Here is a 15,000-nt window from a genome sequence, read left to right as displayed (position 1 = left end):
TCCCCCCTCCGCAGTAGAAGCACAGAGACATGGGTTTAAAAGGTGGTGGGGACGGGGAGGAAAGAATGCTTTTTGAAAGAAATGGGGCTGGGGGGAGGAATGTCAGTGCTCTTATCCTTCTTACTGTTTAAATTTAACAGTTCAACAGATGCATTACCTCTCAGCTCATCAAGTGGTTTAGCAATTTCCGTGAGTTTTACTACATTCAGATGGAGAAGTATGCGCGGCAAGCCATCAACGACGGGGTCACGAGCACTGAGGAGCTGTCTATAACCAGAGACTGTGAGCTGTACAGGGCCCTGAACATGCACTACAATAAAGCAAATGATTTTGAGGTAGGCACTGATCTTTGTTTCTCTGTGTGTGTGAGTCACTCCAAGGTCCATGCTGCCTTTAAAATAATGTACCTTTTTGATGTGGCTGTGACCAGTGGAATCTTGGCATTCCACATTCCTGAATGATGCTAATTAATCTTTTTAGCCCTGGTAGCTGGACACTTATGCCTCACTAGGACTTGACAAGAGATAAAAGTTTTCACTTTTTTTTGACAAGTTTCTTAGTTTTGACTTTTTGAAGTTTCCTTTAGGAGGGACAGCAGTAAAAGAAGTCACCTCACAGCTCTTCTAAAGCTTCCTAATTGTGTGATCAAACACTCAGCTTTCCTTCATTTGATTTACAGAACTAAAATGAATTTGCTTTGTCCAACTGCAGGATAAAATGCGTACTCGAAGTAAATGCTCTGTTTTCTGCTGTAACATGTTTGTGGCTTAGATTAAGATTCCTGTTTACAGGCCAGCCTGGTAGCTCAGCAGACTATTGTTATCATTAACATGCTGACCCTCGGCGATACCACGGGAGAGTGTTTCTCCCTGCTGAGGATGGCAGTTTGCATTGTTCAGGTAGTCAGATGTAATGATGCATTTGAACAGGGTATGCGTGTGGGGGAGGCTTGAGTAATCCCATCCCTTGGTGGAGTGGGAAAGCAATGGTGGTACTAATTTTTTTTTTTGTCTGCACCTTTCACTCAGGGTCGAGTTGCATAATGATCCCCCTCCTGTAGCAAAAGTGACATTTGTCAGCATAAGGAGGGTGGTTTCCTGCCTAAAATCCTTCTGATGGATTTTTAGCAGGGCTTGTTTTCATAGCACAGAAGTTCAGATGATGCAAAAACTCTGAGAAAAGATTTTGTTGTCTTTCTTGGCTGTTTCCCACTCTTCTGGGCTGGCAGAATTTTCTGGGAGGATGGTTGCGTGCAAGGGGCAGATGAAGGAAAAGGGGGGAAGAGGATGTTCCTCAAGGGTTTTGGGATTCATTGTGGATGATGGCAACATCTATACTGTTTTTGGTGTGCCATGACCCCCCAGGCACTCCCAAGGGCTCTGGTCCTGCTAGGAACTCAAGCAGGCAAAAGACAGGAGACTCCCACTCCTGGGATGTAGGTCTGTCCTGATGCCAAGCCACAATCACTAAATACAGGAATAGAAAAGGAAACACACCAGGAGATAAGTGTGACCAACTTTTTCCTTGTGCTTAAATTCCCTCAAGTTGTTTTCTTACTAACTTTTTTCTGTTCGTAGAACATAGGTTGAAATGTTCCTTGAACTCGAAAGTTCTCATACTTTTGATGATTTCAGACACTTATTACTCATTTTCAAAGTGTTAGTGCCAACGTTAATGTAAATGCATTACTCCAGTGAAGAACTGTGGGGGGTGTATATGTGTTTTCAGGCATATAATAAAACATAAATCTCATATGTTCAGTACTGCTAGTGATTGCAGTCTTCTCAGCCAAGGGTCCTGCAGTTGGTTGGAAAGGAGCCCCTTGGTTTGTTTTCCTCCGTTGTGGAGGGAAAGAGATATTATAAATGGTGATTACAAATTCATTCATTTAGTCTTCCTTGTGTTATGTAGTGCAATGAGAATTTCCTAGAGTTCAGGTCTCGGTTTTGCTGAGGATCCAACAGTTATGAGAACATTAAGCTGTGTGGTGCAGGGTTTAATGTAGACAATGTAACTTTTCCTGATAAATGCCCATCCCCTCCCCCACAAGCTGGAAAGCAAAAATGACAAGTACTGTAATGTTGAAACTGGATCCAAAAGGATTTAGCAAACTGAGCATTTGCTGTATTTAGCATCATCAAAGTTCCTTCCTCTCATACTTTAGTGATGCTTTGCTGATCTTCCGATTAGTCTGATATGCTAGTTCTCTTAAATCACCTACATATCATTCCTAAACCCTCCCGTTTATCTGTTCTTGGGTCACATTCATGCATATACTTTGTGCATATAGGCCTAAACTGACTATCATGAAAAAATTCTCGAGTTAGAATGTGTGTTTGGTCCATATCAGGCTGTGCCATTGATTTGTTCAAGAATTTGTGATACTGTGTTCCTTTCCCTGGGCATTGCCACTGACAGCTTGTAGCAAAGTCAAGTAAGATGTTTAACAAACCACATGTCCTATCGTTTTTAGCTTTGCCATTGTACCCTTGTGGCTGTGAGCCAGAGACAGATCCAAGGCCTTCTCCCAAAGTGCAGTGCAACTTTGCCTGTGTTTTGTGTGTACATATGTGTAGCCAGTTCCACATTTTTCTCTCTTGCAGTAGGGTTAGCTGGAGAAACATGCGCTGAGCTGAAGAGAGAAATTAGGGACTGAGTTTTGAAAGTGAAAAAAAAAGAAAAAAAACAGTTTGGGATATTTTTTGCGGAAGGTGAAGATGCTTCTCTATTCTGGGGCCATTCTTTCAGGGAGGAAGAAGGTCAGTTGTCCTGGTGAATGAAAGCCACAAATGTGGGTGTCCCAGCTCGAGTTGGTCAGAAAGAGAGGACAGCTTGCTGTGCCACTTGATATCTGTCTCATCTGCGGTGTTGCCATAGGCTTTTGAATGCCAGCTGCAATAATTAAAGTCAGATATTGTTGCTATGCATTAAAAGAAAAAGAAAGGAAAATAAAACCTAAATAATTTTGTAACTCTCTTCCAGAATCTGCCCCAACACAGGTCATCCGAGCTCACAGTTGTGGCTCTGGCAGGATGATTGAAAACCAGGGGGGATACCATGCTTTGAGTTAAAATAAAAATATGGTTAAAAAACAGGAGTTGAAATAAAGTTTCGTTTAACGTGAGTTAAAAAACATAAACAAGAGGCTTGCTTTTCTGATTTATGTACTTAAAACAACAAAAAGAAACTGGCCTCAGGACAATACCTGAATTTTAGCCTTGCTTTGTCTCCCACTCTTTCTCAATCATCCTTGTTCCCTGGCATATTTTAGCAGTTACCATCATTCTCCACGTATTAATGCTTCTCTGAACAGTGCCTGTTCATTTTCCTGGTGGGCATTTAACAACTCAGCCTTAGTTCTGAAGCACCGGGGTCTCTCTGTGGTGGCAGTTCCGCTCTGTGCCCCCCTGCCTACTCCTCCTCCTTGCCCCGCTCCTCCGTGGGGTGGGCAAACCAAAGCGAGTCCTGCACGCACCATCTTCCCGAGCTCGGCCCTCCCGCTGCTCCACGGGAACTTGCCCGATTTTGCAGATGCAGTTATTGAGATGGATCACAATAGTGAGGCGCCTGCCAAGCTGCATTATTTGCACAAACACACTGTCTGCAGTTTTGGTACAGCGGGGCTCGATGCGAGGATAGCCTCGTTTCACAGCGCTAGTTACGGCACACATCATTTCCAAGGGGGAGAAAACCATTTTTAAGGAGTTTGCCTTTCTTTTGGCATGGGAAAACCATACTAGTGGGAAAAACCTAATTAAGACCAGTTGTACTCAGGTCTTAGCAGAATGTTTAACTTAAGGCACTCTGAGTTAGTCCCATAAAAATCAATGGGATGATGTAAAACAAGTCAAATTACACCACCTATAAAATCTAAGTAATAACCCAGTCACGTAAGCGGCCTACAAGCCCTTGAGAGGAATGCAGGCTGCCAACATTTTCAGAAGTGATCATGATTTTAGGTCAATTTCATTTTGGGATGCTCAGTAAGAGTCACTTTGTCAGGAGGTCCTCAGCAGTCCATTCCCTGAAATGAAGTGTGCCCAGCACTGCATCCAAAAATTAAGACATCCTAAATTATAAAAAATGCTGGCCACTCATATGCTTATTTTAGGAACCTGTATTCTTCCCCAGTTTCATCTGCAGGACTCATCTTGAACTGAATTGGTGTTCATCAAAAAGAGAATTAAAGTCCTCGAACCTGATTCTCATTTTAACTAAGGCCACTTTTGAGTGGTTTTGCAGCACATAGGCACTGTAAAGTACAGTTTACAACTACCCTAATACTCTGGAGCAGTGCAAAGTGGCCTCAAGAGAAGTGAAAATCAAGTCTGTAACTTGCTAACTTGCATCCCAAAGGTTGCTCTTTCCATGCAAACTGCCCTGCTGTGGCAGTCTCTGCACTTCTGGTGGTACCAGCAGTGAGCACAGCCCAATGGGACAGTTGTTTGTTTCAGTATTCCACTCCTCACATTTCTCCCTCAGCTGTATACTTCCTCCTTCAAGGGCTTTATTGTTGTAGTGTTTCCACATCGTTCTCGGCATTCTTAAAGACAGAGTTGGAAGGCTGCTGACTGCTGGTCTGCAGCAAGGGGAGTAAAGCTGCTCTGGCAATTTGAGACTAACAAATGTAACTGTCCTGAGTCCTCTGAAGAAAAACTGAAACATAGGTGGCCAGATGGTATTTCTTTTTCTCTTAAATATCTTGGTTTCAGGAAACTTAATTGATGCCCTCTGGCCTTTTTCCTTTTCTTTTTCTTTTTTTTTTTTTCTCCCTCTAATTTTGAAGAGCCTCTCTTGTGAAACAGCAGAGCTTTCCTTGAAACTGCACAGGACATGAACCTGGTTTTTAATCAAGTAACAAAATCCATGGCTTGCAATAGAAGGTCTGTGCATTGCATGTATCAATTAATGCTTATTAATCAGTTTTTGCAGTTAGTTGAACTGCAGACCGTAGTTGGAAGCTATTAGGGAGAGAGTCGCGAGAGGAATACAATTGCAGCACTACACCGGGGTCTGCTGTTTGTGTCCTTTGGAATCAAGGTGTTTGTATAATGAAGTTGGCACGTTGATATATGATCTATTTTTTAATGTCATTACAATTTTAGTTCCCTCTGCCTTTTTGTCATTGGGTTGCATTTAAGCACAGCAAGCCCAACTTTAAACTTCCTTACTCAACAGCTTTATTAGTTATAACGTACCGTGACCTTTCTCAACATTCTTAAAGAAAAAGATACAGTGTAATGTCACTTTACTTTGCTTATTGTTCTTTGTTGTGGTGAACAAAGCATTTTCTACAGTGGCTATAGCACATAATTATACAGCTTTCAATAGCGGTGTCTTGGCACATATCAAAGTTCAGAAGAGCCTTTAGAAAAAAAAAGATGTTTTGTGGCAGCCTAGGGAGGGTCTCATCTTTCCTTCAGAAAATAGTTCAAGGCTCTTCTGTCAAGCTTCCCTACTTAGAGCTTTTTCTCCTCCTGCTTCATAAAGTTTAAAGGGGATTCAGTGGAGTTCTATGATCTATTTCCTTTGAAAGATTGTTCCTTTGCACAGAGAAGTCCTTTGACTTCAAGAGTTCACAGATTCATGTCTTTAGGTATCATATGTCTGACCTTATCAGTTACTCTATTTAATGTAGGAGAAAAAGTCTCAACTCTTTGTGTTTGTCTGTTTTGCCTCTGTGAAATGATTTGGTGAAAAGACCATCCTTTTTAACACACCACTGAGAGGCCGTTTCTGACTGTAACCTACCCTGTGGTTCTTCTAAAAAAAAAAAAAATTGTCCTTGTGTTTTGTGTATGGATGATTTCACAGTGAGAATAGAATTATACAAGGACAGACACACATAAAAAAATCTTTTGCTCTTTTTTCCTAAATGATCTATTGGCTATTTTGGTGGCTGCTACTCTGGTTCCCCAACAGGCACAACCATTTAACAAACACAGAGATAGCGGCTGGAGTGCTGGGCCAGCAGTAGGTTTTCCCTTGCTTCGACCTACCCCAAAGGCCTTCATAATTAATTGTCCTTCAGAGATGAGGAAAGTTCAGAGACAGTGTGTGTAGCGATGTCTATTGTCTGACATTCAGTTCTCCTTCCCTCAGCTCTTTTTCTTCATTCCACAAAGGGTTATCAATAGGAGCAGGGAGCAAGCTCTCTTCTAACAGCTGCTGGTGGTGGCTGTAGCTTTCTGTGGAAGGTATCATTGTGTTCAGCCATCTATGGATTAAATGGCTGGAAAAGTTCTAACAACCCTTTCAAACGGGCGTGTTTATTTCATCTAGATTACACAGACCTATTTAGCTAATTAAAAACTTCTCAGAACCCCTTCTCTCCTATTCAAGGAAAGGAAAAAAATTAAAACACTGCTGTAATTATGAAGAATGGCTGCAATGAAACTTGGTTAAATAAATGAAAAATTCGATCTGTCAGCTTTGATCCAAACACACCCAAATAAGCACAGGCTTGTTTGTTGAATTGTTCTGTGGTTTTGGTTTGTGGTTTGTTGGTTTTTTTTCTTAGAGGGAAACAAGGTGCACAGTAGAAAAAGCATAAAAGAAAACATTGATATAAGCTGAAAAAGAAACAAACACTCCCCCAATTTAAAAAACTGCCACAGTTCGTACTGCCTCTGCTCCTAACATCAAAGTGCAAAGACACTGGAGTTTGCTAAACAGATTATTAATATTGTTGTGCCTTCTGTGATTAATTTAGAATCCACTGTGGCATAATTATTAAACTTCATATACAACAGAACAAAATTATATACATGCTTCCTTGTTTTCCCTGATGATATGCTAAACAAAGATATGGTGGGGTTAGTAGATAGGCAAGAAGTACCGTCAAATTAGAGCTGTTTATTAACAACCGCTATGTTACTGCTCCAATTAATTGGGCGAAGCCAAAAAGGACAAATACAATCATTCTTCCACTGAACAGTTTAACTAGCAAATTAGGGAGGTTTTAATAATTTTTTTTCTCTCTCTCAAAAAAAAAAAAAAAAAAAAAACAAAAAAAAAAAAAACAAAAAACCAAAACAAACAACTCCACTATGGACCTTCACCTGCATTCTTCACAAATGCATCACTTTGCAACGGGAAGAAATAATCATATAAAACATTTTCTCCATCTCACTTCCTGACTGTTAAGAAGGACCACACAACAATCAAGATGAATTATTGTACTGATTAAGTTATTATGTCTGGCATTTTGAAACAGGTTTTCTGTATTTAAGAAGAAATTGCATACAAAGTAGATGCAGCTAATACAGTAATGCAAAAAAAGATCATAAAAAATTAAAGTTATTCTTATGAATCTTTCATTAGAAGCAATGAAAAGGGACATTGGTGAAGCCAAGTGCTTTGTTCTTCTGAGCTCCTCTTGTAGGTCCAGATCCTGCAAACAATTACGTACTTGAATGTTCCTTCTGCGAGAGTCCTGTTGGTACCTTCAGCCTACCTCCTGCTCTTTCACAGTTTGCCCACTTAGGCCTGTGGATTACTAGCAGCATTGTTCTACTTTATCAAATAGATGTTCCCTTTAAAAATTGACAGAAGTTCTGTAAAAAAAAATATATATACCACAAAATCACACAGCTGTACGGAGGCAAACACTTGCTTTTATGCTGGGAGAGCTGTTGTGAAATGATTTAGGGCTACTCAGAGCTTTTCAGATTACTCCCCACTGCAAATAACATGTTAAGTACTAAATTACCCTAAGCGGTGTTTTATTACTGATCAATAAAATAGTAATCTTTTCTTTTAGCATGGAAAAATATTTTAGTGGATTTTTTTCTGGTTTAGTTCAGGGATAGTTGTACACCAGAAGGTAAAATGCCCACTACCCTCCCTGCAAAAAAAAAAACAACCCAACAAATCAAACCCCATCCTCATTTTTTTCTAGCTTTGCTTTGGGGGAATCCTAGGATTGTTCCAGCTGAATGGTGTTGGGTTTCTGTTCCTGTGTGCTTGTGTGCATGTAGTGATGATGTGCTGTGTTTTGTTTTGGGGTTTTTGGTTTTTTGGTTTTGTTTCTTCTACAATTATTTACCATACTCCTCTTAATTGCCCCCTCCTCATCTCAAACAAAACAAAAAAAACATTCCCCTTCACCCCCTACCCCCCCAAAAAAAAAGGAAAAAGAAAAGAAACTGACGAACAAAACAAACAAAACTTGGCAAACTCTTCTGGCTCCTAGTGCCATTTCATTCTGCATTCAACAAGGGGTAGTGGGAATTGAAACGTCAACTGGAGATTGAGAAAAGCACCAATTTATAGTGTGTTAGCCTTGCACAATTCAAGATTTCTTTTGCTAGCTGCACACATTATACCCAACATCTCGCCACTCTCTTGTGGCAGTTGTGAGGAATGGCTATTCCTTCCCGTGTGTGTACTACAGGCCTCTAAAGACCCTTATTTATTCTCTCCCATGTCACCTTGTGTACAGTCTGGTCTGTGACACTGATGGTGATTATGTCATTATTTTGCTCTGGGGGCTTTGGCACATCTGCAGAGCTGATGCACATCTTCTTTGTTACGCTGGCATACGTCCCATATCGCAAATGCTTCATTAGCCTTACTGCCTGCCTCCTTGCCAGACAAGAATACCCAAATCCAAGCTTCTTTTTCCTCTGGTCTTTTGTGTCTGTGATGAGCCTTTATTCATCTTCCTAGTTCTTCCCTGTTTTCTATTTTTCTGTGTAAAACCGATTTCCAGATGTCCGTTGTTCTCCAAAATCCCATCGTGGATGAGGAGTGAGAAGCAAGGTGAATTTTAACCCATATTATCCCTCACTTGCTTAGAGTCTTATCCCTTACAAGCTGAAATGCTTTTTCTTTCATTCTGTACCTAGCAGGAATTTGTTAGGCAATTTTAAGACTTGGTGTTTGAAAAAAAAGGAAAAAAAAAAGGAAAGAAAAAAAAAGGAAAAGAAAAAAAGGAAAAGAAATCAATGATTACTTTTACCGTTTTATAAATCCTAGCTGTGGTAATGGGTAACATGCAAGTTGCACATGTTTTTTCCAGACTTTCTTCATTTCTTTTAGACAACATAGCTAAATTTCTCACTCAGAACTTTTGGAGGAGCAGCGCTGTCTAGTGAAGGTTAAGGGTGTTCATGAGACCTGATCAGCTGAAATTTCTTGTATCCTGTTTTAATGTGTCACATTAGAAGGTCATAGAACATTTTGTACTGTGAAAATTGAGGAAAATGTTTGATCTTCTAAACTTTATCTAAGCTGTTCTATATAAATGTCATACAGAGAGATGTGAAATAGTGGGTTAGCTTACTAGCTTTGTAAGATTTTTTCCTCCATTTTCCACCCACCCCATGCTTTTTCTTCATGACACTGAACTAAATTCTGGGCTGGATTCTCAGTGTCTGGTGTAAATCAGCTCCAGCAATCACTGCAGCTAATTAATAGATGCCAGCTGAAGAGCTGTCTTTTGTTGTGTTACTATACAGTCAAGTGTGTGAATATATTTTGTGTTAATTGGAAAAAAGTTTCATTTAATTTTTTAAAACTAAACATTAAATGCAGCACTGGATTTGGAGTCACAGAGCCATCATGTTCATGGATGTGGGGTGGAGGGGGGTGTTGTTTTTATTTTTGTGAGGCACGCTTGCCAAAAGAGGAGGTCCCAGCCGATCCTGTCTCACAGTGTGGGGTCAGGGCTGTGTGACTGACTTTAACAGAAGTCTTACAGATAGGATTGCCCATCCTATAGGACTTTGAATAGGTCACCTTCACGCAGGACACTGTTTGCTTGATATATTCAATGTGTTTTAAAATGGATGAGAGTGAGGCTCTCATAATGTCGATTAGCAAACTGTCAAAATCCTTTGGAAACTGTGGGAGAGGTTTAGCAGCGCGGTGACCCGTGCTGGTTTCTGGGCCAGCTTGTTGGGGTCCTGCCCTTTCTCAGAGCAGATATCCCTGGCCTGAGAGAGCAGTGGCAGCGCAGGTCTGCTTGCAGACAGACCTGCCAGCATTGGTGGGGAGCGCAAAGGGGACGCTGTTTTCAAACATACTTAACTCTGTAAGGGGAAATATTGAGGTTGTGAGGAAGTGGCAGCAGGATATTGCAAGGATCCATGGGGACTCTATGTTCTTCACCTGTGTGAGACATAGCGAACCTGGGAGCAGAAGGAGATGCAGTTTGTAGAAGTTGTAACATTATAAGCACATAAAGTGAAGAAATACCATTCAGTCCAAGCAGGACGGAGTCTTCAGAGTTCTGGACCACTTTACTTACACATAGCCCATCACCTGCAGCACTAGTGTATAGCTGAATTTTGTGTGCAGAGAGAGAGTCTTCCTGATAGGTAAGTGTGGGTGGATGAGAGATAGAAGGACAGCCAGAAGGGCTGGCCAAAGGCAATCAACGTTTTGGAGATGATTTCTCCCTTTAGATCTGGAAGGGACAAGGTTCAGCTTTCTTATCTGCAGAGAGGGAAGGTACATGGGCGGGCTCTGACTCGTTTTGTGTGCCCTCTGCGGGGGGACTCTTTCAAGGCTCTGGTGGAAATGGGAAATGTGCTGTCAGAAGAAGCCCTGTCCAGGTGGTGGTCCAGAGTGCTCAAAGAGGTGGCCTTGAACTTGTTTCTCTAGTTAGTGGAGAGGCTTTGTAGAGACAGCAAACCAGGGTGGCATGATCTCTGTTGCTAAGCAGACAGACTGCTGCGATTGGGACTTAGGATGGAACTGTGGCATAGACATATAAATGCTTTTAAAGCAGTAGTCTGCAACTTCAGAAATTTTTTAGAGGAGAGGGGGGAAATAAACGTTGCAAATAAAAGGTCTTTAAGTGCCAAGTATCAATGTTCGGCAGGGCGGGGGGAGCAGGAGCTGGAGCGGCTTATCTCTTACAATTGCTGAGAGGGCTGGCTCCATCAGATGAGGCCCAGCCTCGAGGTTATCTAATCCACTGCTGTCTGGAGTCATACCATTTCCTTCCACAAGGGATAAAGAGGAGTCAAATGAGAGGGAGCTCAGTCCATTAGGATGTAAGACTTTGTCTTCTGACCTCACAGGCTTGCGAGCCTCACCAGTCCCTAGCTGGTCCTGCACTGGAGCTTGAACCCACACGTAGCCCACTTTGGCCGGTTGTATGGCTCAGGATGGGATAGATGGAGCAGTTTATCCCATTGTGATGGGCTCTGGATGCTCATAAAAGCATGGTTGCACTGGGAGGAGATTTGTCAGAATTGTTCAGTTGGAGCCCGAGCTGGTGGAGACAGCTTTATTTGCAACACCCCTCACCCATAACCACACACAATTTCCTTCCCCTGCCCCTACCCTCTGCCATTGGAAAGAGGAAAGGAGGTACCCTGTGCCAGAGGGCATGCTTGCCACCTTCATGACACCCCCAAAAGGACCCTGGTGACAGCCTGTTTCCCTGCCAGACCGATTAAACACCACCTGCTTCCCATCCTTCTCCCCTACCTCCCTCCTCACTCCCCCCACCCCAGCCCATGCAAACCGAGGAGGGAGAGGGCACAGTTGGAGCTTTTCAGGGCCAGACACAGAAGACAAAGGTGACTGCAATGCTGAGAGATGGGAAGAGTGAGCAAGAGCAAGCAACGCCAATTACAGATGTTACTGTACTGTTGCAACACTTATACATATATATATAATGTATTCATTTATATATATATATATATATATATATATATATATATATAAGATGCATATTCATTTTAATTATCACTTCTACTATAGTGTTAGTGGTTCACCTATGGACCCAAATTCTACTGAACATAAAAAAATCCCTGCAAAGTGCAAGCTCTGTGAGCCAGTTTACCTCTGTATCCATGGTCTAACCAGCAGTTTCTCCATGCCAGGCTCTTTCACACATGGAAGTACAGCATGAAAGCAGAGGACTTGCTGCTGGTGCAAGACATAACCTGCTCATCACAGTCTAGGCTGTGCCTCCTGGTCCTTCTGAGTAACACATCACATTCCCATCTGGCTGATGTGTCCAGGAGAGTATGCAATAACCTCTCTGCTGAGCCAGAATTGGGTGGTCATCCCTGTAGTCACTTTTCTGGACAGGTTTTTTGTGGGCGCCTGTATGTGGTACCTGCCAGATTTTGGCAGCAGGGTACATAATATGCTGGTTGGCATTGTAGGCAGCCTCTTGTAGCGGATTGCATTTCACCACAGTGTGAGTTAAAGTTAGACTATTCTTGTGTGTGAGAGTTTTATTTCTCCTTCAGTTTTTGTATGAGGCAGCTTCTGGGGTGTGACCATAACCCCTCCTGTGACTCTTTCTTACATTTCCCAACACACACTAAATGCCCAGCTAGCATAAGCTGTAGGAGCCTCAGTGATTTTTCCATTCTGTGGCGGCGCCACTGGCAATGCAGCAAGTTAAGGGCAATCAGAGTTTCCATTAGAAGTGTCTACATCTCATGTAGTTCTAATTCATCAGTAAGGCAGAAGAGGAAATTTAGCAATCTTCCCAGGAAAATGCTGTTGATGATTTTTGAGGATGGGGAAGGGAAGAACTAAATTTCAAGGTGCAAAAAGTCTAACCAAATTAAAAATGGGAAGTCTTTTTGATTTTGTTTTAGCCCATTCTACTCCTGAGTCTTACCAAGTTTTGTGTTTGGAAACTAGCTTGTTAAAGCCGTGCTGTTTGCATGCCAGAGTAGCTCTGTTTCCGTGACGGAATGGCTCATCCCCTGCACTGTGGGCACAGCAGTTCTGGAACAGGGATCCCACAGGGTGCAGTGCTGTGCGTGGGGCAGGACGGGGCAATGGGAAGATGGGTCCCACCAGGGAGGACCCCGGGAGGCAGCAGGGGTGTGAGCCCGAGCGAGCTGTGGCAACGCTGTTTGTGCTCAGCCACCAGCGGCGCTTGGTGCTCCAGCCGCTCAGGGAGCCTGCAGAGTACTTCCCAGTCTTTATTTGTGGAAAAGCTTAATTGAAATGCAAGTGATTAAATCTAATGTATCATGCAGTATCCATTTTCACTGCACTACCACTTTCACTTCCCCGATATTATCAGGCATCTCAGCAGCCCCACTGTCAGGTTTTTTCCTTGTAAGAGCCATGCCCATTCTCTCTCCTCTTTGTGAGCTTGGTGGAGGAGATAACAGTAAGCCAGCAGCAGATTACTAGTGCCCCAAACTCTCCTCATGGGATAAGGGATCTCAGCTTTATTTTAAACAAGCACTTTTAAAATACATCCTTAAATCATTTTCTAGCTTTTTACAATGAGTAAAAAAGCTACTTTGCAACAGTAAATGCAATAAGCAGCCTCTGTTGTTTGCTTAATTTTTCTCTTTTGAGCTGGACTTGGACTAATGCTTTTCCCTTCCCAACATTAGTGCTGTCCCAAAAGAGTGGCCTTCTCTTTGTGTGCTACAGTGGGAGAACAGACTTTCCTGAATGGCCACCCCGTTTCTTGTCCATTCTTTTCTCTTTCCAAAAAAAACCTATTTCTTAAGAGATTTGTACAGCAGGAGTTATGAGATGAAGGCAAAAAATGGAGACTGGTGGCACCAGAGAGCTGCTGCTGTAGCCAGGGGTATTGGGACACATGTAGAGGTGGGCAAAATGACACCCTGCATTCTAGAAAGGTGCTTGGTTGGGAGAAGAGTGTGTTTACTGGAGCATCCAATAGTTGAGATATTTTTCATTTGTGTTTTTAAAATAAAAGCATCCTTTCCAACTATTTCCCTCTCCTCATAAGTGATAATGGAAGAGGCATTAGCCTTTCCATTGCCTGAGCCAACCCGTTTTTTTCTAAGAGGTGTCCAGGATGTTCAGCCAATTGAGTGATCTAATTAGCTGAAAATTGTTAATTTCCTTTACCTTATAAAGCACCTAACACAGAAACTGTTAAATAATGTTAAGTGTCAGACTTAAACTGAGAACATTGGGCCATATGCTGCCGTGGCTTTCGCGCCAAAAAGTGTAGCAACTTACTCCAAAACCTGCCTCCAATTCCTGTGTAGAAGCCAAAGCCTCCTGCTTGATATGCTGCCACACCAACTCGCAGTGCTAAGATGGTCCCACACAGCAGCTCGCTGCACTCGGGGAACAGGGAATATGCATGAGGGGAGGGGACGGTCTGGATAAACGTGGCAGGAGCCAGGACAACAGCGGGGTGTTGCACACGCTGCCCTTGCAGGCCTGGGAAAGCCGACAGTGGGACAGTGCTGCTCAGGGCAGCATTAGCCTGGAAAAGACACCGGATCTGTGCCTGCAGCTCCTGATTGCACAAGTCCCTGCTCTGCAGGGGGCCAGGTAGATAGGTGAGCTGCCTGGAAGCTCCTTCTTAAAGCGGGTGGGTCCCTGGGTTGGTGGAGTGCATGCAAGGAAGGGGCTGGTCTGAGTGTGACCAGTCTCTCTGCAAGCCCACAGAGAAGTGGCTCCAGAGATAGTGTGATGTCTTACCGCTAGGGAGGGATGCAAAAGGGCTTGTCCTTGATAAGTTTCCTACAGGACATAGGCTGTGGATATGGGAATGTGTGTTTAGGTGCCAGCTTTTCCCCAAAGCCCACAGGCTTAAATTTTTCTCCGGTGAGGAAGAGGCTCTGGGTTATATGTGGGTGACACAAGTGGAGTTTCTCAATCATCTCATTCAAGAAGGTTGCTCTCTGGCCCCAAAGCGCACCTTACCCTGACTTTGGGGGTGGGGGTGCCTGTGCAAATGTAGCTTGTGCTTTGTATGAGGTTTTCTTGGCAGAAGTATTTCTCCTGAATCTCTTCTGCTGTTGCGGGTGTGGACTGCTGTGCACACACACATGAAAGCTGTCTGACCTGGAGCTACCCATGCTGAGACTGCTTCCCCAGTAGTGGACTCATCGTTCTGGAGAGGTTCTCCAGCACTTGTCTAATAGGTGCTGTTTATGCCTTGTCCTTGGGCTCCCTACAGAGTTCCTCTGTATAGCTACTGCCTAGATCATCCAACAAGAAGAGTGATCTGGCCTTGCCCCTCTCATCCCCTCCAACCTGTTTACTCCCATCATCATGACCTTGTGCTCTGCAACG

General features: G+C 43.0%; 1 protein-coding gene across 5 annotated transcripts in view; it reads left to right on the top strand.

Annotated features, from left to right (window-relative positions):
• PROX1 (prospero homeobox 1) overlaps positions 1-15,000 on the top strand; it is a 49,926-nt gene that overhangs the window by 21,623 nt on the left and 13,303 nt on the right. For all 5 annotated transcript variants that reach the window (XM_039568781.1, XM_039568782.1, XM_039568780.1 and 2 more), the window contains one exon: positions 141-335. In XM_039568781.1, the coding sequence (XP_039424715.1) occupies positions 141-335 (195 nt within the window). The remainder of the gene's footprint in view (positions 1-140; positions 336-15,000) is intronic.

This window comes from Corvus cornix, chromosome 3 (assembly GCF_000738735.6).
Source record: "Corvus cornix cornix isolate S_Up_H32 chromosome 3, ASM73873v5, whole genome shotgun sequence".
Taxonomy (NCBI): domain Eukaryota; kingdom Metazoa; phylum Chordata; class Aves; order Passeriformes; family Corvidae; genus Corvus; species Corvus cornix.
Note: the sequence above shows the minus strand (reverse complement) of the source record. Positions and strands in the feature narration are given on the sequence as shown.